The sequence below is a fragment of the Armigeres subalbatus genome, chromosome 3 (assembly GCF_024139115.2).
Source record: "Armigeres subalbatus isolate Guangzhou_Male chromosome 3, GZ_Asu_2, whole genome shotgun sequence".
NCBI classification, from domain to species: Eukaryota; Metazoa; Arthropoda; class Insecta; order Diptera; family Culicidae; genus Armigeres; species Armigeres subalbatus.
This window is the reverse complement of record NC_085141.1, coordinates 300,197,073-300,221,512: the sequence shown is the minus strand read 5'-3', so window position 1 is coordinate 300,221,512 and position 24,440 is coordinate 300,197,073. Positions and strand designations below refer to the sequence as shown.

The following is a 24,440-nucleotide window of genomic DNA, read 5'->3' as shown; positions in this document are numbered from 1 at the left end:
AACGCGTTCAACAGCGCCAGCTTTGAAGCCATCGCGACGGCGCTGCACAGAATGCGGGTCCCCAACTATCTGTGCAATATCCTGAAAAGTTATTTTCAGGGTAGAGTTCTGACGTACGATACGAACGAAGGACATAAATCGATGCGCGTTACAGCGGGTGTTCCTCAGGGCTCCATACTTGGTCCAACTCTTTGGAACGGGATGAACGACGGAGTGTTGACTTTGCAGCTACCCAGGAAAGTGAAAATCGTGGGTTTTGCGGACGACGTGTCACTAGCGGTGATGGGCGAGACTCTTGAAGAAGTGGAGGTGTTGGTGATGGAGACGATAGCCATGATCGAGCGCTGGATGAGCGGTGTTAAGCTGCAGATAGCTCACCACAAAACGGAGGTGCTATTAGTCAGCAACTGCATGGCGAGATGACAACAAGAGTGGGACAGTACGGAGAAAGGGAGGTGGACCCACCGGCTCATCCCAAACCTGTCGGTGTGGATGAACAGAAAGCATGGTGAAGTGAACTTTCACCTGACGCAGTTTCTGTCGGGTCACGGATGCTTCCGGAAGTACTTACATCGGTTTGGACATAATAATTCACCGTTATGTCCAGAGTGCGAGAATGTCGAAGAGACTCCAGAACACGTGGTATTCGATTGCCCAAGGTTTGCGGAAGTACGTAGAGGAATGCCTGCCCTAAGGGCGGACAACATCGCAGAGCGAATGTGTCACGAAGAAGGCACGTGGAATGTGGTCAGCAGAGTCGTGACGCAAATGTCACTGTCACTGTCAGAACTGCAGCGTAGATGGAGAAGTGACCAGCGAATAAGCGTAGTCTCGGGGGGAAATCCAGTGTGAGTCCAGTGAGCAGTGTTTGGCCTCGGGTCGTCGGGGCGCCAGCGAACCGGAAGTCTTCTGCCAACCGGAATCGTTGGACCGACCTCGGCACTCGAATTGCCAACCTGCTGAAGAAAGAAGAAGGAAGTGCTTCGGGTATGTAGGGCACCGCCAGTGCGGACGTCATCCACCACCGGAACTGTCGGACCACCTCTGCAACCCGAAGACGAAGACGGCGCAATGCGCGAAAGCGTCCCCTGCGATAGCCGCCGGTAGTTGGGGCACCATCAGTGCGGAAGTTTCCTTCACCGGAACTGGTGGACCACCCTCGACGCCGGGGGAAGTCAGGAGGATTCGAGTCAGGAAGTTCGGTGCATGACCGTCGAGGGATCGAGACTACGTTGCAGTGGAGCAGTGGATTAGCCAGCCAGTCGGCGAACTAGCCTAAGCTAGGGGCCGGAATTTTAGAAGAAGTGCATGAGCACAGCCCCCCCCGAAGTAGTCGCAGCATCCCGTGGTCCCGGGGGGATCGAGGCAAGGAAGATAAGGGACCCGGTTTATCCGGGAGGCACATTTTTAGCAGGTCGGGAGGAGCCCATCCCTGTTCGCCTTCGAGCATAGTGTGGATGCTCGAGGTGTCTGTCGCGCAGATTTTTGATGGTCTTTAACCCTTGTAAAAAAAAAAAAAACACACACATACACACAGACATCACCTCAATTCGTCGAACTGAGTCGATTGGTATATAACACTATGGGTCTCCGAGTCTCCTATAAAAAGTTTGTTTTTGGAGTGATCATATAGCCTTTACCGTATACTTAGTATACGAGAAAGGCAAAAACGCATAATGTGAACCCATATAGGTGACAATTTGTTGAAAAACTAAGTAAAACACATATTCATAACCCCACTCTTATTTAACCTCACGTTGAGATTGAATAAGAGTTGCCGATTATCTCGGAGAAGCAAAAAGTCAACTACGCCATAGCTCCGGTTAGCGCAGCGAGGGCTAAATACTGTGAAGGGGGCCCTGGTGCTTCACAGGCTCCGTTTGCGATTAGGTTCTTATTAAACCCCCCTAACCATTCATTCGTAGGCACGGTAAGCATAAAACCGCATCACACCGAGAATTAGGGGTCACCTGTATGGTGGACTTTTACTACTCGAACAGGCAATCCGTAATGTTATTCTTAGCCAGATAACTAGCTGCGACACCACACGGCTATCTAGGCTGTTCGTGGAGAGAAGTTGACATTGACTTTTGTAACCGTTCGCAAATCGTCTGAGGGAATTGTTAAACCTTGGTGGCTTAAGCGCCACTCTCGCGTACGAGAGACCACCAGTCTGTTGACTTGCCCGACTATTTTTGAGACAATTCCTCAGGGGAAATCCTCGAACGGTTGCTGGCTGAATTTTCAAAATCACCCGCTATTTCCTGGAAAACCATCCTAAAATCCCTTGCCCTGATTACCCGTTTAATCACTTAAGCTCGCTCAACAATAAACGCAAAATCAAGAGAGGAATAGAAGTCTGAGGTGCAATCTACCAACGGAAAAACGGAAACGTAACAGAGAACAGCAGGTTCCCACGGAACTGCTGAAACAAAATCAACTGACTCTCAGATCTTCTAATTCACCGAATTTATTATTACGACTTCATTCGGGTTGGACGGGATTTAAGTACAAGCTAGGGGGAAACTACTTCATGGCCATGATTATATAAGTTTCCACGTACCTGCGCAGGATTTTTGGTAGCGATGACGGGTTCCGGCGGGTGCCGAAGACGGAGGGCTTTCCGGCGGAGTGCCGAAGACGATGTTTTCCGGCGGGACGCCGAAGACGAAGGGTTTTTCCGGCGGTGTGCCGAAGACGGAGGTTTTCCGGCGGGACGCCGAAGACGAAGGGTTTTTCCGGCGGTGTGCCGAAGACGGAGGTTCTTCCGGCGGTATGCCGAAGACGAAGGTTATTCCGGCGTTGTGCCGAAGACGAAGATTCTTCCTACCGTGCTGGCGACGCAGTTGTCGCGATGGCGTCGTGATACCGGCGGCTTGCCAGTGGGCGTTCGATGCTCCACACGATGGCGGCGTGAGCTTGTGTCAAAATGGCCGAACTAAAGGTGCGGAGGGAGTGGCGGCTGGACGGAAAGCTTCCGATTTTAACTTCCCGAGAGCGTCCGGAATAACCGTTCCCTCAAACTAATAGCCCACTTTCCCTTACGACGGCTTCACGTATCTTTCCGATTCACCGGGCGAGGACTAAAAGAAAGCTACTAATTCTCGGTTCGGGTTCGGTTCAACGTACGATGATTTGCGACGTACGGGAACCGCGCTCTCGACACCTGACCACCAGGGGGTGTAACGTAATGGTGGTCTTATCAACAGTTTTTGGCGACTGTCGGGTGAATTTCGCTCGACTATCTCACGAACTGCACTCCCCTCCGTTTGACTACCTCGTAAGGCGGGCCTTAGCGGACACACAAGCTCAATTTGGTCGCACTGTGACCCACAGCAAAAAGGACGGAACCCCAATTCGACTCCGCTGGTCGTCACACAATTCCAGCCCGTACAAAAAAAGCGCCTACGCGCTGGAAGTCCAACGCGAATGGCGAACGTTAGTCGTGTGCAAGATTCTAATAGTAAATTAAAATTACCTCTGTTTGTCTCTATATCTGCTCCGGCAAATGGAGAGCATCGCGAAGTTGTCAGACGCACTGACCGAAATAAGCAGCTATCTTTACACCACTGTTCTCAATTATTACCTTCTGCAAACTTTGAAGGAACACGTTTCACTTTTGTAGAAATACTTTAAATTGTTCGGAACTTGGAAACCGCGATACTTCTCTTCCTCTAGTGCGAGCGAAAATGAACGAGCTTAAGGATTTCTACCTTCAAGAAACCTTGAAGGACAATTGCTGGAGCTATCTAGTTTCAGGAGCCATTACTGCACTCACTGAAACAGTATACCACTTTGCTTAGCCGAGACGCAAACCGCTCGAAATATTTCCTAACCCGATACAGTCAAATAGTCGGGCAAATACTGATAATATTATGGTCTCGCTTTGGACTGTGAATCGTCAAACCGACTTGACGAATTCAAGCATTATTTTGCCTAAAAAGAGAAAAACGTCCAAAGCTAATTAAATTCAAATAATCTAATAATTACAACAACAAAAAATAAAGCAAAAAATAATTTATGACTAATAATAAAGCTTCAACTCATTTCGATGATATTTTACTTAAAAGGATGAAAACGTCAAAGCTATTTATTAATTAAAAATAATAATCTAATTTCATAATGTATTTACAAATGATTTTGCTCAAAAAGATAAAAACGTCTGAAGCTTTAAGCAAATCCAATAAAATTATTCCAAAAAATCCACATCGCGTTACACTTTACATCAGCTCTCAATGTGGCTCTCATCGTCCCTAACGGCACAGAAGTTCCCATCATGACAAGTTATATGGGGAGGTGTATCGAAAAAACACAATGACGTGGGAGCGATGCGCTTTTTACTGAAAATTAACACTCTTTCATACATCGAGTTCATTCAAAATGAATTTCGGCACCGCTCAAAAGTCAAATAATGAACCTATGCACTGCCCCATAATTAGAAATTTGTTTGATGAACATCCTTGCCGCACAACCGCATATTGTTCCTGAAATCTCAATTTTCACGTGAACCGTTTGATCTGCTGGTTCAAAATGTCTGCCTAAGTTAAATCAGGCTCACGAAATCCTGCCTTTCGTGATTCTACCTTTCTATACCATAAGATATTCTTTTGCTTCGGGCAGGGTTTCGACATTTCGTTTCAATGAGACCAAAGGAAGCGTTTTTCGGGCCAAGGGAAAATCTTGTTTCGTTGTTTATGTTGAGGATCATCTTTCACCCATCAATCTTTTCTCTAGAATTAGCATTGGAAGATGAACGAAAATCTTGCCTATTAGATGAAAATCCTTTTTCGTTTCATTACTTTCACCTCTCACTCACTTTTCGCGAGAATTATCGCAGAACAATTACAAAATTGTATGGCCGCGCCGGGATTCGAACCCAGAATAGTAACAATAATAGCTGTGGGGATGCGCTTACTTTAGCCACACCACCACGCTATCTGTATGCAAGCGTTAAGTTATTTGTTCCACATAAGCTACTACCATTTGCATTGATGATGCCACGAAAAGACCCGAATATGAAAGAAAAAGAGCAAACCAACGTTCAGCGGCAATCGAAGTGAGCGAAAAATTGTTATCACTCTCCAGGCTGTTTTTCTTTCCCGAAAAGCGATTTCTCCCCGAAAACTGTCGTGAGGGAAAATCATGTGCTCCTGAGATTGAGTGAGCATTATGAACCCTGGCTTCGGGACAGCCTTCTTTGTTTTATAGCGCTTCCCGTAAATAGAGAAAATTGAAAACATAATTTTGATGTCGTCATCAAATTGATGTCATGATTTGTTTTTAAATTCTATTTTTCATAATTGATTACATCTTTTAGATTAATTTTGCTGTAGATTTCTAAATTGTATGATATGATATCAAACTGATTACTTACTTATTTTGTTTACGAAAACCACCTTCAAAATTGGTTTTCAAATAACTTTCATCGACAGCAGCAATAGTCCTTTGAAAGAAGGGAAATATGTTCCCTTGCCGTAAACCAAGCAAATGCCTGAATTGAAAGAAAGAACCATTTCCTCTCATCCTCTGAATGAAGGAATATCATCTTTCCTTGTCTCTAACCGAGCAAATGCTTGAATTGTCTTGTCGTCTGTCGGGAATATACATCCTTTGAAAGAAGGGACCATATATTCCCTTGCTTTAAACCGAGCAAATGCCTTGATTGAACAAATGAATTATATACTCTCTTACCTACCTACACCGAATGGAGTATCCTTCTCCACTGGACTCGATCCTGGGCCAATCGCTTCCAGTCGCCCGGAACATTGCGCGCCCTCAGGTCCTCTTCAACTGCAAAAAGCCATCTTGTACGCGGCCTTCCACGAAGCCTGCCGCCTCTTCCGTGTTCTCTGCTAAATATTATCTTCGCTTGACGTTCTTCCGGCATACGAACAACGTGTCCAGCCCACAGTAGTCTACTGTGTTGTATAAGCTTAATAGTATCCACCCCTTTATACACCTGGCACAACTCGTGATACAAGCGACGCCACCAGATACCGTGCTCCTGTTTACCGCCGAGTATCGTCCACAGCACCTTACGCTCAAACACTCCGAACTCTCTCCGATCAGCGTCTTTTAACGTCCATGTTTCATGGCCGAATAAAGCCACCGGAAGAATCAGAGTAGCCTATAGTGCGAAATTTGTTTTCGTTTGCAGACTACGGCACTTAAGCTGGTTACGAAATCCGTAATAAGCCCTATTTGCAGCTGCAATGCGCCTTTTCACCTCGCGAGTAACATCATTATCGCACGTCACTAATGTTCCAAGATACACAAATTCTTCTACCACTTCAAATTTGTCACCATCCAGCACCATTTCACTAATGAACCCAGCGACCATGTACTTTGTTTTGCTGGTCTGTCTCCATCTTAAAAGGCACAAAAGCCTCTTCCACGGCGCAGCGATCAATTCCGATAATATCGATATCGTCTGCAAATCCCAGCAGCATATGCGATCTTGTGATAATGGTACCACTTCTTCTATATTGAACAGTAGATTCGAGAGTGCATCACCCTGCTTCAATCCATCTAAGGTAACAAATGATGTTGATATTTCATTCGCTACCCTTACACTTGATTTCGATCCGTCCAAAGTTATACGAATCAGCCGTATCAGTTCGCCATAAAACCATGTTCAAGCATAATTTGCCAAAGTTCATTCCGTTTCATTGATTCATACGCCGCCTTGAAATCAATAAACAGATGATGTGTCTGATGAAGTTGTACTCCCGGAATTTATCAAGGATTTGTCTCAGGGTAAACATCTGATCCGTCATTGATCGGCCCTCACGAAAACCTGCTTGAAATTCGCCGACGAAGGACTTTTCTAGCGGTCTCAATTTGTTGAACAGAATACGGGACATAATTTTGTACGCCGAATCAAGGAGGGTTGTTCGTCGGTAATTGGCGCACTCCTGGCTGTGCCCTTTCTTAAAGAGAGGGCAAATGAGGCCGTCCAACAAGCTAGCAGGCAATTCCTCGTCTCCCCATATTTTCGACATAATATGGTGCAGAACTTCATAAAGCTGCTCACTGCCATGTTTGAGAAGTTGAGCCAGGAGCTGGTCCTTCCCCGCAGCCTTATTGTTTTTCAACTCTTTAATAGCTTGTTTTAATCTCATCTAGTGTAGGCGACTCCACAGCTTATCCATCGTCGCTAATATTTATTCTGCTCACCGATGCACCGTCACTTCCACTATTCAACAAAGTCTCGAACTGTTGCTTCCACCTGCGACCACTTCGGTTTTATCTGTCAGCAAATTCCTTTCATGGTCGTTGCACATGACGGGAGATGGCGCTGTCTTTCTCCACACGCCAATGACAATCTCATAAAACCTCCGCATATCATTCTGCTCCATTTTTTCCTGCGTCTCGCTAATCACTTGTTCTTCATACTCTTTTTTCTTCCTGCGGTGGGTTCGTTTTTCGGCTGCTCTTGCTTCCTTGTACCGATCTCTATTCGATCGGGTACCCGACACCAACATTCGGCTTCTGGCAACGTTCTTCTCGTCTGTCACTCTCTGACACTCCACATCGAACCAACCCGTCCTGGGTCGCCTCTGTGTAGTGCCGACCACTTCTCGTGCTGTTGTGCTCACCGCTCCATGGATCGACTCCCATAGATCGTTGATGTTGTCGCTAGCGTTGATTGCACTTATCCGTTCGTCGAGCTTCTGGAGGTACTCAGCCGATACTCCTTCCGCCGACAATCGCTGGATATTGTAACGCATCGTTCGCTGTGATCTTCCGTTCGATACAGTTGACAACCGTGATCGAATTTTACTGTTAACGAGGTAGTGAACAGAGTTAATGTTCGGACCTCTGAATGTCCGTACATCGATAACATCTGAGAAATAGAGTCCATCCACCAGAATATGGTCTATCGGGTGCAAGTTTCACCATTTGGGTGTCTCCAGGTGTGCTTTCGGTTGTTCTTTCGTGCAAAGTAGGTGCTACTGATGGCCATCCCTCTGGCAGCAGCGAAATTTACTAGCCGTAGGCCGTTGTCATTGGTAATGGAGCGAAGGCTCTCCCTACCGATTAAGGGACGGAAAAATTCCTCTCCATCGACCTGAGCGTTAGCGTCTCCGATAACAATTTTCACGTCATGCTTTGAGCACTCTCCATAGGCTTTATCAAGACATTCATAAAACGTGTCCTCCACGTCGTCGGATTTATCGTTTGTCGGTGCATTAACGTTAATTAGGCTGTAATTGAAGATTTTGCTCCGTATCCTCAACACACAGATTCGTTCGCTAATGGGTTTCCACCGCATCACTCGCTTCATCTGCTTGCCCATCACTACGAAACCAACTCCATGCTCTGCGTTTCCACCGCAGCTGTGATAGATGTTATATTTGAATTGAATGCAGAGTTGGTCGTGGGGTTCACGGCTCGGAATTCACGTTCTCCGGATCTATGCCATCGGACTTCTTGAATAGTAGCCACGTTCACACCAACCCTCTGCATTTCACGAGCCAGAAGGTCCACTCGTCCAGGATCATTTAGGGTCCTGACATTCAAGGTACCAAGTTTCCAATCATAGTCCTTATTTCGTTGCCTGATCGGTTGCCAAAAATAACGTTCTCTTCTTCATCTATCTCCTTTTTTTCGTGGTAATTGAGAGGCTTCAGTAAACTACCTTACCGGGGTCGCATTACCTACACCGCGCTGGTAGGGCTGCCACCTTAGGTATAGCTGACGCGATACAGCATTTTTGTAATCAGCCGCTGGGTTCCAGGTAGACGCTGTTTGAGCCGCACCTCCTGGTGAACAGTCGCTCGAGACGTACCTTCTCACTCCAGCTGATGTCAGAAGGACAGCAGTGCCCAGGCTGCACTACCAGCTAAGTACGCAACCCTTAGCTAGCGGTCTTTTGTCATCGGACGACCCGTGGAAGCGTGAGATAGGAACTTGTTGGGACCAGAGCTATGTTGGGTGTTCCCTTCTTGATGTCAACCCACCATTTTTCAGCCTTTGTTATGGCCTTTAAAAATCATGAAGTTTGACACCCATATTGATATATTTGAAAAAAAAGTATAACTTTATAACCGTCAGCCTTACTGACCTTCCCGGCTTAAAAGTGAGATGGCTTAAGCGCCACTCCCGAGGGAGACCATCCACCAATATTTGGGTTGCCCGACCGTTGAGACCTTTCAGGGGAAGAAGGCTCAGTTTATGAATTTTTTCCGGGAAGTAAGATGGCTGACTGAAACTGTTCTTGAAAAGGTACGCTACTAATGCGGTTTATAAATATAATCATCTAGAACAAGATTACAATTAACGGCCAGTGATGAATTATGTAGAGGGGGTTTTATCATCACCGGCAAGTATCCCGAAATTCCCAATCGAACCGACCCGTGTCCGACTAAAAAGTTGCCCGGTTGGTTTCGGAGCCAACCACCCCGTAAAACAATTTCTACACAAAAACTACAAACGGGACACGTGTGACATGAAAAACACTCAACTCATTTTACTTAATTGGGACCATTTATTGCGTGAATCTATCTGTCCGCTTCCTTAAGGCTCAAGACTCCATCACAATGTTTTGAAAATTAATGACTGTATCGCTTGATTGTAATAGTGAGGCAATTGGTACGGAAAAGTGCAGCAACGATAAATAAATTTTGTTTACAACTGGGGTGGGTGGAAATGGGGTGTTAAAAATATGCCAGCTGATGCATAATGTTGCTAGACTTGACGAGATGTTTATTTTATATCATAACACATGTTTTCGGTGTGTCAAATATATGGGTATTTACCGGTTAAAATTTTTGTGTACACCACATGGAATGTAACAGAAGCTTGCATAGCATGTTTAAATATTCATTTCTGGTTTATTTGTTCAATCCGACAAACAGCAATGATTTTTTCCAATAAATAAATCTGGTAACGGTGAAGAGATGATTATTTTCTTGTGTATGTACACCTTTGTTTACGTGTTGGCGTGGACGTGGCTGGCGTATACGTTGTATTGTTCGGATTGAATGAAGCTGCATTGCGTAAATTTTGTTCTCACCGTTTCACTTATTGCGCTAGTGAAAAAAGTGAAAGTGAAAAAAGTCTACCGCATTTTATTGCATTTACAATACGGTCGTCAAATTTGTCTCTCACTTCGATTTTTGGAAAGCAGTTTTCGACAGTTTTTGGACGTGAAGTGAATTAATCGGTAGTCAATATTGAAGAAAAAGGTGAAACTCAGTTAGTGAATATGTTTTAGGAGTGATTAAATCAAGGAAACAGTGGGAAAAGATCAAGTGAAAAATCAAGTGCGTGTGTATGTGTTTGTTCCGAACGTTCGGAGTTAGTATGCGTTCGATATAAATGCGAATGTCGGTCTAGGAAAAAAGCAGTTTTCAGCGTTTTTCCAGCAATATCTTAGTAATTGTTAGTTTGGATAAGTGAAAAATTAATATGAAAATGTAATGAATATGCAATGATTGAGGTAAGTCGGCAACTAGCCCCAAAATATTGAATTTAGTTCAAAACTTTATTAGTATTAGTGCGGATTCGAATAAAATCATCGTCATCATCGGATTGATTACGGTTTATAGAGCCTTAACATTCATACGGTACAGCTGAAATGTTTCTACATTACGCGTGGAAAAACGAGCTTTTATCCCGTTAAATATAAGCTTTATTCATACCATTTATCCTACACTAGTGTTCATTTCTCTTCGTTCTTCTCTTCCTATTCTCTCTCAACCTTTCCCATGCTATGGTCCAATGCACCGAATGAACACAATGACGTTTGAGACGGGCGCTGTTTACTAAAAATGAACACTTGCATGAACTCGATGAATGAAAAAGTATTCATTCTAAGTAAACAGCGCCCGTCTCAAACGTCAATGATGAACTCGGTGCATTGGACCATGGTCCCTGTCTACCTATCGTGTGTGTGCTTTGGCTAGGTGTGCATAACTATCAACGTGCTAATGAATCTCTCGTTCGCCTCGGCGAACGCAATGGGTTTTCGACTCACGGAATTTACTTCACGGTCTTACAAAAACGGCCGTGCACGCCACGCAACGTAAGCTATGTTGCAACGTGAATTAAATTGTCATGCGCATGAACATAATATGTGGTGGGTACTCACAGACCTTCGGTGACGATGATGAAGCCGCCGGATGAACGGAATGGGGGTGGCGGTGAATTCGCTGCTGCTCTCTCGTTCGGTGATGAAGCTCTGTTGCCGCCGGGGGTAGGCGGATTGCCTTTCTGCTGCTGGTTGGCGGTCGGTTCACTCGAACATCGGAAACTTACTCGATTTGCGCGCGACGCGACACGTGCGTCGAGGTTCCACTAGTCGTCACTAGGGGAACGGTAATAACGTTTGCGCTTGGCAGTGGCGTCGCCAGAAAATTGGCCTGGGGGGGGTTTTCTGAACATTTTTTTTTCGAAAATTTTGTCTTTGGGGGGGGGGGGGGTTATACCCCAAACCACCCCCGTGGCTACGCCACTGGCGCTTGGTTCGTCCTGCCTAGGGATCGTGGAAACGGAAGCGTCCCTCTTCCGGCGCGCCCCGGGAGAACTTCTGAGCCTGACAGTGGGGTCAGAAATGGCCACTGGCAGGGCTCTACATTACGGGTGGGAAGATGTGTAGTTGTGTTGGTAATCCGAGCTTGGTGAATTTTGTGCTCACCCAGTGAACTTTTCGGTTTTCTTATGGCAAAATGTTCACGATTCAGTTTCCTTATGGCAACTAACCAAAACAAAGAAAAAATGTCCGTCGAAATTGAAGTATTGCACAAGATTTTTCTCATGCAGTACTAAGATTCCGTCGTATTTATGCTGACAACACATCCCTTCATTGAAAATTTTCAACATTTTGCTCAAATTTGTTACTTCAAAAAAGTAAACAACAGCTGGTTCGGTTTCTTTATGGCAAATTTTCGATGAATTTTTTCCGTTGCAACGGAAAAACACTCACCAACACTCGCAAAACACGGCCGTTTGGGCCACCCGATATATACCACCCTGGGCCACTGGGAGTTCGGTTGTGATGTCGCGGACGGTCGAACGGCTTGGCAAGAAACCTTAGAATAGTTGGTTACACGTTTCACGTGTTAATTTAACATTACAAATATTACAAATAGCACGAATTACCTTCAATTGCACAAAGCCACACACGATAACACACCGCCTTTTCACAATAGCACACACGATTCTATAAACTAGGGAAAGGAATTTAAACAGGTATTAATTAAGCTCTACTAACTGACTATTCTTCATGTCACCTTTGAAAAGACACCACGGCGCGAGAACTTTGGGCCACACCTGCCTCTTCCACGGATCAGTTCGAAGTAAACTTGATCAACTTGGGAATCCTCAGATTAACCGCCAAATTGTAAATTGCATCACCGGACATCACGAAGTTAATTTCGTGATTCCGAAAATTACTCTCGCGCTCTAAATAATTATATTCGCGCATGTTTGCATCTCTTTCCACGAACAGCTTCAATCATCCATCTCGCTGTTCGGCCCCAAAATCTTGGGTGGAAAGAAAACGCCAAAAGTCATTGCAACCTGAAAGGATTCTCAACGGGTCGATGCACGCGGGCGATAGCATGTGCTACAAGCCACCCGGCATATTTGATCTATTTTTATGGGCAATCAATTCCCACGGCCGCTCACAACGTCAGTAGGAACTCACACAATTAATTTTGTTTTACGCTTCTTGCGAGTGTCGCTCATGAACGGAAATGAACGCTAATGCAGTGAATTTGTATTTTGGGCTCTAGACTGGTTCAACTGTTTTGGCAAATTACTAAATTAATTTAAATAAATAACGGATATTACGAGTAACATATATTGAACAAATAAACATGAAACGACCTGCTCGTTACAACTTTTGCCACACTGCTCGGAATCGGTTTGACAGATTTCATGGGAACGGACATATCTCAGGTGTCCGCCGAGCGATAGGTGACATCAATATATCAATCAACTCAGGAAAAGTTTCAGCAAAGCATATAAAAAGGGCGAATATTTCATTCATATGAAAAATACAAGTGACCAAAAAATTACATTTTTGACGTGCCCTCGAACATTCCGGAATATTTTCGGTATCCGGCAGTCTGGGCACATTTTTCACGTTTTCCAAAACTAGATGAATTTTCCCGTCGAACAGTTGCAGAATCATTAAAATCGATTGATATTTCACAGAGTTTTGACAAAATTTTGCCTGTCTTGATCATTCTGTCCAACCCCTGTACATATGTAGAGTCTGTCCAAAGAAAGTTCGTGCGACACGACAGTGACATCTTCCATGGAGATATCCAAGAAACCTACCCCCATATCAAGTACGTTGCATCTTACTTGGACTCGAGACTATGGAGAACTAAGCGCTCTTCATCTCTAAACTAATGAGGGAAGATATTAGTTCGCCATCAAAACTGACTGAGGTAAATCTTTCTTCCCTATTTTCTACTATAATATTTATACTAATACTCTTTTTAGATATTAATGTTTAATAAGAAAAGTTTTCGTCAGATGGATATTTGTGCACAAATAAAAAATAAGCATAAATTAACATTTGTTATATCATCCTGCGACATTACATTCCAGGATGTTATCTCTTTTATCACTTGTCGGGTTCAAAACTTTGAATAACTCATAGGTTCAATAGTTATAAATATTTTAAAAGATTCGAATATAGAGAAAGTTTCAAACTAATGTTACTAAATTTCTAGAAGATCGTGAATTTTTCAAAAACCTACAGATCATGGTGCCCACGGAAATAATCGTCGAATTGCTCCACTTGCGGGATAGTCGTTTCGCCACGGTCTGATGATACAATAGTAAACCACTTCCAGCATGCTAATCACGCTAGAGCCCATCGCCAGTGCAAACAGCCCACCGAATTTAGCCAGCAAATCGGAGAATCCAAACAATTCCTGGCGTTTCCTTGGGAGCAGCCATTTGCTCTTGAAAGCTACCACCAGTGTTGCCGGTTCCCACCTGTGAATAGTATATCTGTTTCGACTGGAGTACGGAAAATGTGATTAACGTACCCTTCATATAGTTCAACGGGTGAATGCAATGCTCTTGAAAACGCCTCATGATTCCACGGAAGGTTCGAAAGCTCCACTTCGTACTTCAGCGTGGTGCACGCCGGAAGACAACCACATGGATCCTCCAGTTCATGGTTGCGGTGCGAGAAGTCCATTTTCTTAACAAATTTTTCGATTGACCATTCGGGACAGTACAAATCTTGGCCGTCGCAGATGGGAACGTCTGCACTGCGAGGCGAGTGGAAGCCAACGCAGCCACATTCTTGAGCAGTTAAGTTGGAAATGCATTCTTGAAGGCAGTTTTCCTTGTTGTATATTTTAAAGTACCGTAGGTATCGTTCGTCATTGAAATAGCATTGTCGTCTGAAAAAGTGAGAAACGCTTTAGTTACATGAAAAGTGTGTTTATCGATGTAGCTTACCAGGTATGAGAATGCTTTCTGAGGGCGGAATTAGTATAAGTGAGTTCAGGCCTTACAACCAATGAAAGTCTGCTCTGGTGGGATAATCGATAGAATTTATTTTGAACTGAAGGAATTTCATCAGGAGCATGTATTGCAATTTTATATCCTATTACTGGACCCTAGAAATTAGTTTTCAAATAAATATATATTTAAAACATTTAAATTTACATTCTTTATCTTTCTGTATATAAAAATGAGCTCAACAATTGACAATTTGAACACACAAAAAACTAGCAAGTCGTGTGGGTTCAACCTGAGAGGGAGCTCTCGAAATTACACATCAAATAAATTAAAAAATCTAAATGACACCCAGTATAGTAAAAAAAAAGACTTAAGTCCTACAACAATACTGTCGTCAAACAACAAGTACCAAAAGAAAGAGAAATTTGTTTTGCGTGTTATTGACATACACATTGTTTTAATCTGTTTCTCCCTCTCAACTAGTAATAATATGTACCTCACAAAAGTAATCCATATCCGCCTTTCTTGTTTTTAGCGCTATCATCAAGCCAGTGTCCAATCCTCCTCCAACCGGACGCAAAGGATATGTTTCCAATTCAAATTTATCCGAGTATCCTCTTTCCAAAGTCCAATTTCGAGAATCTAGATGTGAATTTGAGTATTTGTATTCGCGATGAAGATTATCGGTCCTTAATAAGTCATCGGAATCGATGGCATTGAAAGTGTAGCAAATGCCCCCATCAGTGATGGTCCTGGACCAGTAGGTCCTGCAATCAATAAAGTACTTTCTAAATTTGCATCCACCATACAAAGAGTCAAACGGAATGGCAATGTTCTGCAAAATGTGTACGTAGTTCACTGCTAATGTATCATTAAATTCGTAATGATCTGCCATCATGGGACATACGTGCAGTAAGGCGCGAAGTCGCACATACCTTAAATAATAATCACATCAACACCTGATAATCACCAAAACGTTAAAGATGACTCACTCTATGTTGTTTATCCCTTCAGTGTCTATACGAGCATAAACATCTGATGAGTTGAACAGCTCCACTTGAGCTCGTGCCACCGGACAAACCGTTACGGCAGGAAACGGGACGGCCCAGGCCGGAAAGTGCTTTCGACTATAGCTGATGACCACCGGACTTTGGTTCCACTGATCGTACAACTGAACCACGGACAGTGAGCTGGCGAGTATTGCCATTCCTATCCAGAAGAACCACCAAACCCGCTCACTGAAGTGCAGTTTCGTTGCTAGATATCGCATCGGATAGATCGAACACCGCTGACAATACTCGGTCCAAAGGTTGGCAAGAAAGCGACCGTTTTGGTTGGCCATGGTTTCGTGACAGAAAGGTTAATAGGCGAAGCTGGGATGTTTTAACAGCGAACGTTTTGGATTTCCTTAGGGTGCATCGCATGTCGAATATCATTAATGCTCGGTGAGATTCAACGGGTTCTGATTGCAGTAGTAAATGTGATACGATGTTATATGCTGGGTCTGGATTTGCGTTAAAGTGCTTATTATACTAATTTTATATGCTTTATTTCCTGATTGTGACTGACACTATCCGTAGATCATTAAATATGCCACAAAAGATTTGTCACCCTTTCAAATCCAGTGACATCGAATGAATTGAAATAACGAAGAAGACTTGTTTTTCTGTTCTTGTCTTCCAAAATATTTGATGAAGAGGGCTTGGTAGTCATATGGCTACTGCTTCTGCCTCATACGCAGAAGGTCGTGGGTTCAATCCCAGGTCCGTTCCATTCTCCTACTTTGTATCTTTCTCTGTATTTCTCATGTTCTAGCAATCGCTAGAACTGGAAATGGACTTCCATACCGTTTCCATTACTATTCCTATACCTTCAACTTGAGTATTCTAACAGTAATCTGCTAGAATTGGAAATGAACTATGCAGCTCGTTTCCTACATCCAATTAGAAATTCCATCAGTTACCTTCTCCTATCTATCACATTGGCAGCTCGTTAACCAAGACGGACCTCTGCCTCTCCAACCTAACCCAAAATTCCAACAAATTCCGCATGAACTCGTGGCAAGTGCAGAGGTATATTCGGCTTGCAGTGGGCGAGTGATTGCATCATCATTTCCTCCCCCTTCCCTACATTGACTTGCATTCTGACGTGGCAGGCGCCAGTATGACCTATCAAATGAGATCACCAGTACTTGCACATTGAAGATGTGTGCTAGTCCCAAGCAAACATCTGTTGGTTCCTTGTGCAAGAACAGCTGATCTGGTCATAATGGAGTAGCAACTACGAGCAGTCAATCAAGCTCAAGCTCAAGCTCAAGCTCTTGTCTTCCAAAATATTTGAGCAAATCAGGTTATTTGTATGGTTAGTTTTGAGTTTAAAATTCGATTTTGTTACAATTATTAACGAATGCATGAATTATTTTTTATAGGTCTTCTACTCACAATTTTTAAAAACATAACTTTCTAAATGGTATAACGATGCTAAACTTCTGTCCCACACTGTGCTGTTTTTATTGCTTGAAATTGGATTTTCAACAATACTTTTACACCTACATTAGCATTAGATATACTCACGGTAAATAGTAAGGTGATAATAACAATTTTGAAGTAGATTTATGATATTACTTACTAGCACGTTATCCTAAATATAGAGTAGCATTAAGTAGGCATTTCAATATTAGTAGTTAATTCTTCATTTTTTAAGGATATACTATTATGAGAATTTGGTTTAACCTTAGTAAGATGTTGGGGTCATATGACCCAAAACGAAACTTCAAAGTAGAATAACTTTTTACCTGATAATCCGATCGTTCTGAAATTTCTTGACTTTTAATATTTTGTGGAAATGAAGCATCTGACATGAAAAAAGTATTTTAAGGTGCAACAGGAACGGCCCCACAAAAAAAGTTACGAATAAGATGTTAGGGTCATATTGACCCAGAAATGTAAATGCTTAGAAAACAGTCAAATTATAACCGAATTACAAAGTTTATATACCGTTCGAAAGATAAACTTATCAATTTTGTGGCTATGTGGTGATATGCTGGTTCTGGAGACAATGGCCACCGGGAAATGACTTCCACGGGGACCTTGTCGGTCATATAAGGGGAGCATAAAAATCGCTCCATATATGCCATTCGATCGCTAATTCTTCATATATTCTCTTAAAACGGTAATATATGGTCCATGAGAGGGCTTCCGACGAAAGTGGCCACTCTTGGTACATGCAAGGTGGCCCCGGGGAACCCGCAGGAGGGGACATTTCCGTGTTAGCACCAAAATATGCCGTTCCGCGGCTCTTTTGTCATGATTTTCCACCAAACAGATGGTTATGCGCTTGAAATCGATAAGTGACCACATTGGCCACTCCTGGTACATGCAAGGTGCCCCCGGGGAACCCGCAGGAGGGGACACTTCCGTTTTAGCACCAAAATATGCCGTGCGGCGGCTCTTTTGTCATGATTTTCCACCAAACAGATGGTTATGCGCTTGAAATCGATAAGTGACCACATTGGCCACTCCTGGTACATACAAGGTGCCCCGGGGAACCCGCAGGAGGGGACATTTCCGTTTTAGCACCAAAATATGCCGTGCGGCGGCTCTTTTGTCATGATTTTCTACCAAACAGATGGTTATGCGCTTGAAATCGATAAGTGACCACATTGGCCACTCCTGGTACATACAAGGTGCCCCCGGGGAACCCGCAGGAGGGGACACTTCCGTTTTAGCACCAAAAAATGCCGTGCGGCGGCTCTTTTGTCATGATTTTTCCACGAAATAGATGGTTATGCGGTTGAAATCGATAAGTGATAACATTGGCCACTCCTGGTACATACAAGGTGCCCCCGGGGAATCCGCAGGAGGGGACATTTCCGTTTTAGCACCAAAATATGCCGTGCGGCGGCTCTTTTGTCATGATTTTTCACCAAACAGATGGTTATGCGCTTGAAATCGATAAGTGACCTCATTGGCCACTCCTGGTACATGCAAGGTGCCCCCGGAGAATCCGCAGGAGGGTACATTTCCGTTTTAGCACCAAAATATGCCGTGCGGCGGCTCTGTCGTCATGATTTTCTACAAAATAGATGATAATGCGCTTGAAATCGATAAAAGACCACATTGGCCACTCCTGGTACATACAAGGTGCCCCCGGGGAACCCGCAGGAGGGGACATTTCCGTTTTAGCACCAAAAAATGCCGTGCGGCGGCTCTTTTTTCATGATTTTTTCACGAAACAGATGGTTATGCGGTTGAAATCGCTAAATGACCACATTTGCCACTCCTGGTACATGCAAGGTGCCCCCGGAGAACCCGTATGAGAGGACATTTCCGTTTTAGCACGAAAATATGCCGTGCAGCGTCTCTTTCGTCATGGTTTTCCTCAAAATAGATGATTATGCGCTTGAAATCGATAAGTGACCACATTGGAAACGCCTGGAACCTATGAGGGGCCCCCAGGGAACCAGTAGAAGGGGACATTTCCATTTTTACACCAATATAAGCCGTGCGGCGGCTCTTTTGGTGTTTTCCCATCAAACAGATGGACGTGCGCTCGAAATCGATAAGTGACCACAGTGGCTACATTTGAAACCTATGAGGCTTCCTCGGAGAACACGTAGAAGATGACATTTCCATTTTTACACCAGCATATGTCATGCGGCGGCTCTTTCGTCGTGATTTTCGTCCAAATATTTATTTATTTATTATTAGACTAAGGCCGGAGTGGCCTGTGCTGCACATAAAAGTCTTCTCCATTCAGCTCGGTCCATGGCTGCACTTCGCCAACCACACAGTTTGCGGAGGGTCCGCAAATCGTCCTCCACCTGATCGATCCACCTTGCCCGCTGTGTACCTCGCCTTCTTGTTCCCGTCGGATGGTGGTCGAGAACCATTTTCACTGGATTACTGTCCGACATTCTGGCTACGTGTCCGGCCCACCGCAGTCTTCCGATTTTCGCGGTGTGAACGATAGATGGTTCTCCCAACAGCTGATGCAACTCGTGGTTCATTCGCCTCCTCCACGTACCGTCCGCCATCTGCACCCCACCATAGATGGTACGCAACACTTTCCTTTCAAAAACTCCCAGTGCGCATTGGTCCTCCACGAGCATCGTCCAGGTCTCGTGCCCGTAGAGAACTACCAGTCTTATAAGCGTTTTGTAGATAGTCAGTTTGGTACGGCGGCGAACTCTATTCGATACCAGCAGAGAAATTCGGAGGCGCATAGTGGCTAGAAATCGTACGGACTCCGTCCAAAGTACGTACGATTTCCAGCCACTATGCGTCTCCGAATTTCTCTGCTGGTATCGTTATCGGCGGTCACCAGTGAGCCCAAGTACCCGAATTCTTCTACCACCTCGATTTCGTCACCACCGATAGAAACTCGTGGTGGGTGGCTTACATTGACCTCTCTTGAGCCTCTTCCTATCATGTACTTCGTCTTCGACGTGTTGATGACTAGTCCAATCCGTTTAGCTTCGCTTTTCAGTCTGATGTAGGCTTCCTCCATCCTCTCAAAGTTACGTGCCAGGATATCAATGTCGTCGGCGAAACCAAATAACTGGACGGACTTCGTGAAAATCGTACCACTCGTGTCAATCCCTGCCCTTCGTATTACTCCCTCCAAAGTGATGTTGAATAGCAGACACGAAAGACCATCACCTTGCCGTAACCCTCTACGCGTTTCGAAGGGACTCGAGAATGCCCCTGAAACTCGAACTACGCACATCACCCGATCCATCGTCGCCTTGATCAACCGTTTATCCGTTTATCAGTTTATCCGGAAATCCGTTTTCGTGCATTAGCTGCCATAACTGGTCCCGAACGATTGTATCATATGCGGCTTTGTAGTCGATAAATAGATGATGTGCGGGCACGTTGTATTCGCGGCATTTCTGCAATACCTGACGTATGGCGAACACCTGGTCTGTGGTAGAGCGTTCACCCTTAAATCCCGTCTGGTTCGTCCAAATAGGTGCCCTCGAAATCGATTATTGACATATTGTCCACCCTTAGAATCTATGAGGTGCCCCCGGGAGCCCGTAGAGGAGTACATTTCCATTTTAACACCAAAATATGCCGTGCGGTGGCTCTTTGTTATTTTTTTACCAATGGTCATGTGATTTGAGTTGATTAGTGATATTATCTACTCTTGGAATCTTTGAGATGCACATTTTGATATAAAAAAAATCTCTCCTTCTGCGAGACTCCTGCGGGTACCTTGTAGGTTGTAGATATTAAGTTCAGAATGAATGACCTATTTGATAGAAAAAAACAAGATTAAACTACCTAGTGGTGATGGTGCCTTTATCGTTCGTTCAAAAGGGTTGAGAAATATATAAGAAAAGTCTAATATAGCAGTAATAGGTAGATAGCTCTTATTTTTCATATTTGTTTATTTGCATTCTAAAATTTTGAGCATAAGTGCCAGAAAAGTGATTTTCCCATGCAGCTGCTGAAATTAGTATTTTGGCCATAACTTCGGAGCCCATAGTCCGATCTGGCCAATTTTCAATAGGAAACAATAGGGTAAGATTTTCGTCGAATGCTATTTACTGCGAGTAATTCGGTTGAGGAAAGGTTCCTAAAAAGTGAGTGAGATTTTGTGTGCACAGACACTTTCAATGGATTCTTCACGGCACTCCACAATTACCGAAACTGGGTCTGGGGTTCCCCCGGGTTGATATTAGATAGATTTCAAGAGCATAACCAACTATTTGATGGAAAATTATAGTGAAAGAGCCGCTGCATGGCATGTCTTTAAGGGCCGATGTCCACGTAAAGTTTTTTCACGCTGCTTGCACGTAAACGTGTGCACGACTACATCTGATGCCGGGTACCTTGCGTGGACGCGGCGTGCACGCAGCTAGAAAACACGCTACGTGGGAATCGGCCCTAAGTAAGAGTATGCACGGAAATGTCCTCTCCTATGAGCTCCACGACGGTACTTCATAGGTTCCAAAATGGAAAATGTGGTCACTTATTCATTTCGGTATAAAAACGGAAATGTCACCATCTACGGGTTCCCCGTGGGCATCTCATTGGTTCCAAGAGTGGCTAATGTGGTCACTTATCGATTTCAAGCGCATAATAATCTATTCTGTGGAAAATTATGACGAAAGAGTCGCCGCACGGCATATTTTGGTGCTAATACGGAAATGTCCCTTTCTACGGGTTCCCCGGGGGCACCTCATAGGTTCCAAGAGTGGCCAATGTGGTCAATTATCGATTTCGAGCTGAATATCCATCTCATTGGTGGGAAAACACACCAACAGAGTCGCCGCACGGCATATTTTGGTGCTAAAACGGAAATGTTCCCTCCAGCGGGTTCCCTGGGGGGCCCTGTAAGGTTCCAAGAGTGGCCAATGTGGTCACTTATCGATTTCACTGGCATTATCATCTATTTTGTGGAAAATCATGACGAAAGAGCTGCCGCACGACATATGTTTGTGTTAAAACGGAAATGTCCTCTTTTACGGATGCCCCGAAGGCACCTCATAGGCTCCAAGAGTAGGCAATGTGGTCACTTATCGTTTTTGAGCTGAATAACCATCTCTTTGATGAGAAAACACACCGCAAGAGTCGCCGCACGGCATATTTCGGTATTAAAACGGAAATGTCCCATTCTACGGGTTCCCTGGGGGCCCCTCATAGGTTCCAGGCGTTGCCAATGTGGTCACTCATCGATTTCAAGCGCATAATTATCTATTTTGTGGAAAATCATGACGAAAGAGCTGCCGCCCGGCATATTTTGGTGTTAAAACGAAAATGTCCCCTTTCACGGGTTCCCCGAGGGCACCTCATAGGCTCCAAGAGTGGCCAATGTGGTCACTTATCGATTTCGAGCGCATTATCATCTATTTTGTGGAAACTCATGACGACAGAGCCGCCGCACGGCATATTTTGGTGCTAAAACGGAAATGTCCCCTTTCACGGGTTCCCCGGGGGCACCTTGCATGTACCAGGAGTGGCCAATGTGGTCACTTATCGATTTCAAGCGCATAACCATCTGTTTGGTGGAAAATCATGACGAAAGAGCCGCCGCACGGCATATTTTGGTGCTAAAACGGAAATGTCCCTTCCTGCGGGTTCCCCGGGGGCACCTTGCATGTACCAGGAGTGGCCAATGTGGTCACTTATCGATTTCAAGCGCATAACCATCTGTTTGGTGGAAAATCATGACGAAAGAGCCGCCGCACGGCATATTTTGGTGCTAAAACGGAAATGTCCCTTCCTGCGGGTTCCCTGGGGGCACCTTACATGTACCAGGAGTGGCCAATGTGGTCTCTTATCGATTTCAAGCGCATAACCATCTGTTTGGTGGAAAATCATGACGAAAGAGCCGCCGCACGGCATATTTTGGTGCTAAAACGGAAATGTCCCTTCCTGCGGGTTCCCCGGGGCACCTTGCATGTACCAGGAGTGGCCAATGTGGTCACTTATCGATTTCAAGCGCATAACCATCTGTTTGGTGGAAAATCATGACGAAAGAGCCGCCGCACGGCATATTTTGGTGCTAAAACGGAAATGTCCCTTCCTGCGGGTTCCCCGGGGGCACCTTGCATGTACCAGGAGTGGCCACTTTCATCGGAAGCCCTCTCATGGACCATACATTACCGTTTTAAGAGAATCTATGAAGAATTAGCGATCGAAAGGCATATATGGAGCGACTTTTATGCTCCCCTTATATGACCGACAAGGTCCCCGTGGAAGTCGTTTCCCGGTGGCCATTGTCTCCAGAACCAGCATATCACCACATAGCCACAAAATTGATTAGTTTATCTTTCGAACGGTATATAAACTTTGTAATTCGGTTAGAATTTGACTGTTTTATAAGCATTTACATTTCTGGGTCAATATGACCCCAACATCTTATTCGTAAGTTTTTTCTAATATCCGAAGAAGGTTAAGGGATTATTAGAATTCCGACTGAAATCGTGATGGTCGTTTTCTGCTTAGAACTGGATAGATGACTTTCACTTTCCTGTTGTCCTATACCATAGCGTTGATACCTAATAGCTATCCCTTTATATTTGGTCATCCGCTAGCCTTTGTAATCGCTCGCTTCTCAACTGCCTCATCGTCCCCAACGGCACAGGGGTCTTTATCGTGACAAGGTATATAACTAAGAATTCGTTTGCGATGGATATCCTTGCCGCGCAACCGCCTATTGTTCCTGGAATATCAAATTTCACGTAAACCGTAATTGCTGGTTAACCGTTCGATCAGCTGGTTCAAAATGTCTGCCTAAGGTCACTCCTCACGGAATCCAAGTTTCAAAGTGCTCGTGATTTCGGGGGCATAACACTTGATACGGAGGCGGTGCACCTCTGTCATTCTTGTTGATTTAGCTTTGCTGCGTCGCAGCACGCGTGAAAAAATAAAAATGACAGTTGTTCGTTGCTTCCGTATCGAGTGGTGTGCCCCCGAAAACGCGAGCACTTTGAAACTTGGATTACGTGAGGAGTGACCCTAAGTTAAATCAGGCTCACGAAATGCTGCCTTTCGTGATCCTACCTTTCTATATCATAAAATATTATTTTGCCTCAGGACAGCCTTCTTTGTTTTATAGCGCTTCCCGTAAATAGAGCAAATTGAAAACATATTTTATTGTCGACATCAAGTTGATATCATAATTTGTTTCAAAATTCTAATTTTCGTGTTTGATTACATCTTTCAAATTCATTTTATTTTTTAATTGTGTGATATGATATCAAACTGATTACTTATCTTGTTTACGAAAACCAACATCAAAATTAGTTTTCAAATTGCTTTCATTGACAGCAGGAATAGTTTTCGATTTGATGACACAGTGAGATTTTTCTGCTATAGATTTTGATCTTTTAATCGTTGAAACGACTTAAAGGATATCATCAAACTGAGTTATCAAAATTAGGCGATTTCACAACAACAAAATTGATTATCGACTTTGCTCGGGTTAGGTGACGAAGTGTTGGTAAAATCTCAAATTCTCAAATCTCAACTCAAATTCGCAATCTCTTTTCA

At 44.2% G+C, this 24,440-nt stretch overlaps 1 protein-coding gene across 1 annotated transcript; it reads right to left on the bottom strand.

Moving 5' to 3' along the window:
• Positions 1-13,721: 13,721 nt before the first annotated feature.
• LOC134222600 (pickpocket protein 28-like) lies at positions 13,722-15,778 on the bottom strand. Its single transcript, XM_062701759.1, is given in 5 exon segments — positions 13,722-13,959; positions 14,013-14,375; positions 14,434-14,594; positions 14,933-15,371; positions 15,429-15,778. Coding segments are annotated over 5 exon segments (1,551 nt in total).
• Positions 15,779-24,440: the final 8,662 nt, after the last annotated feature.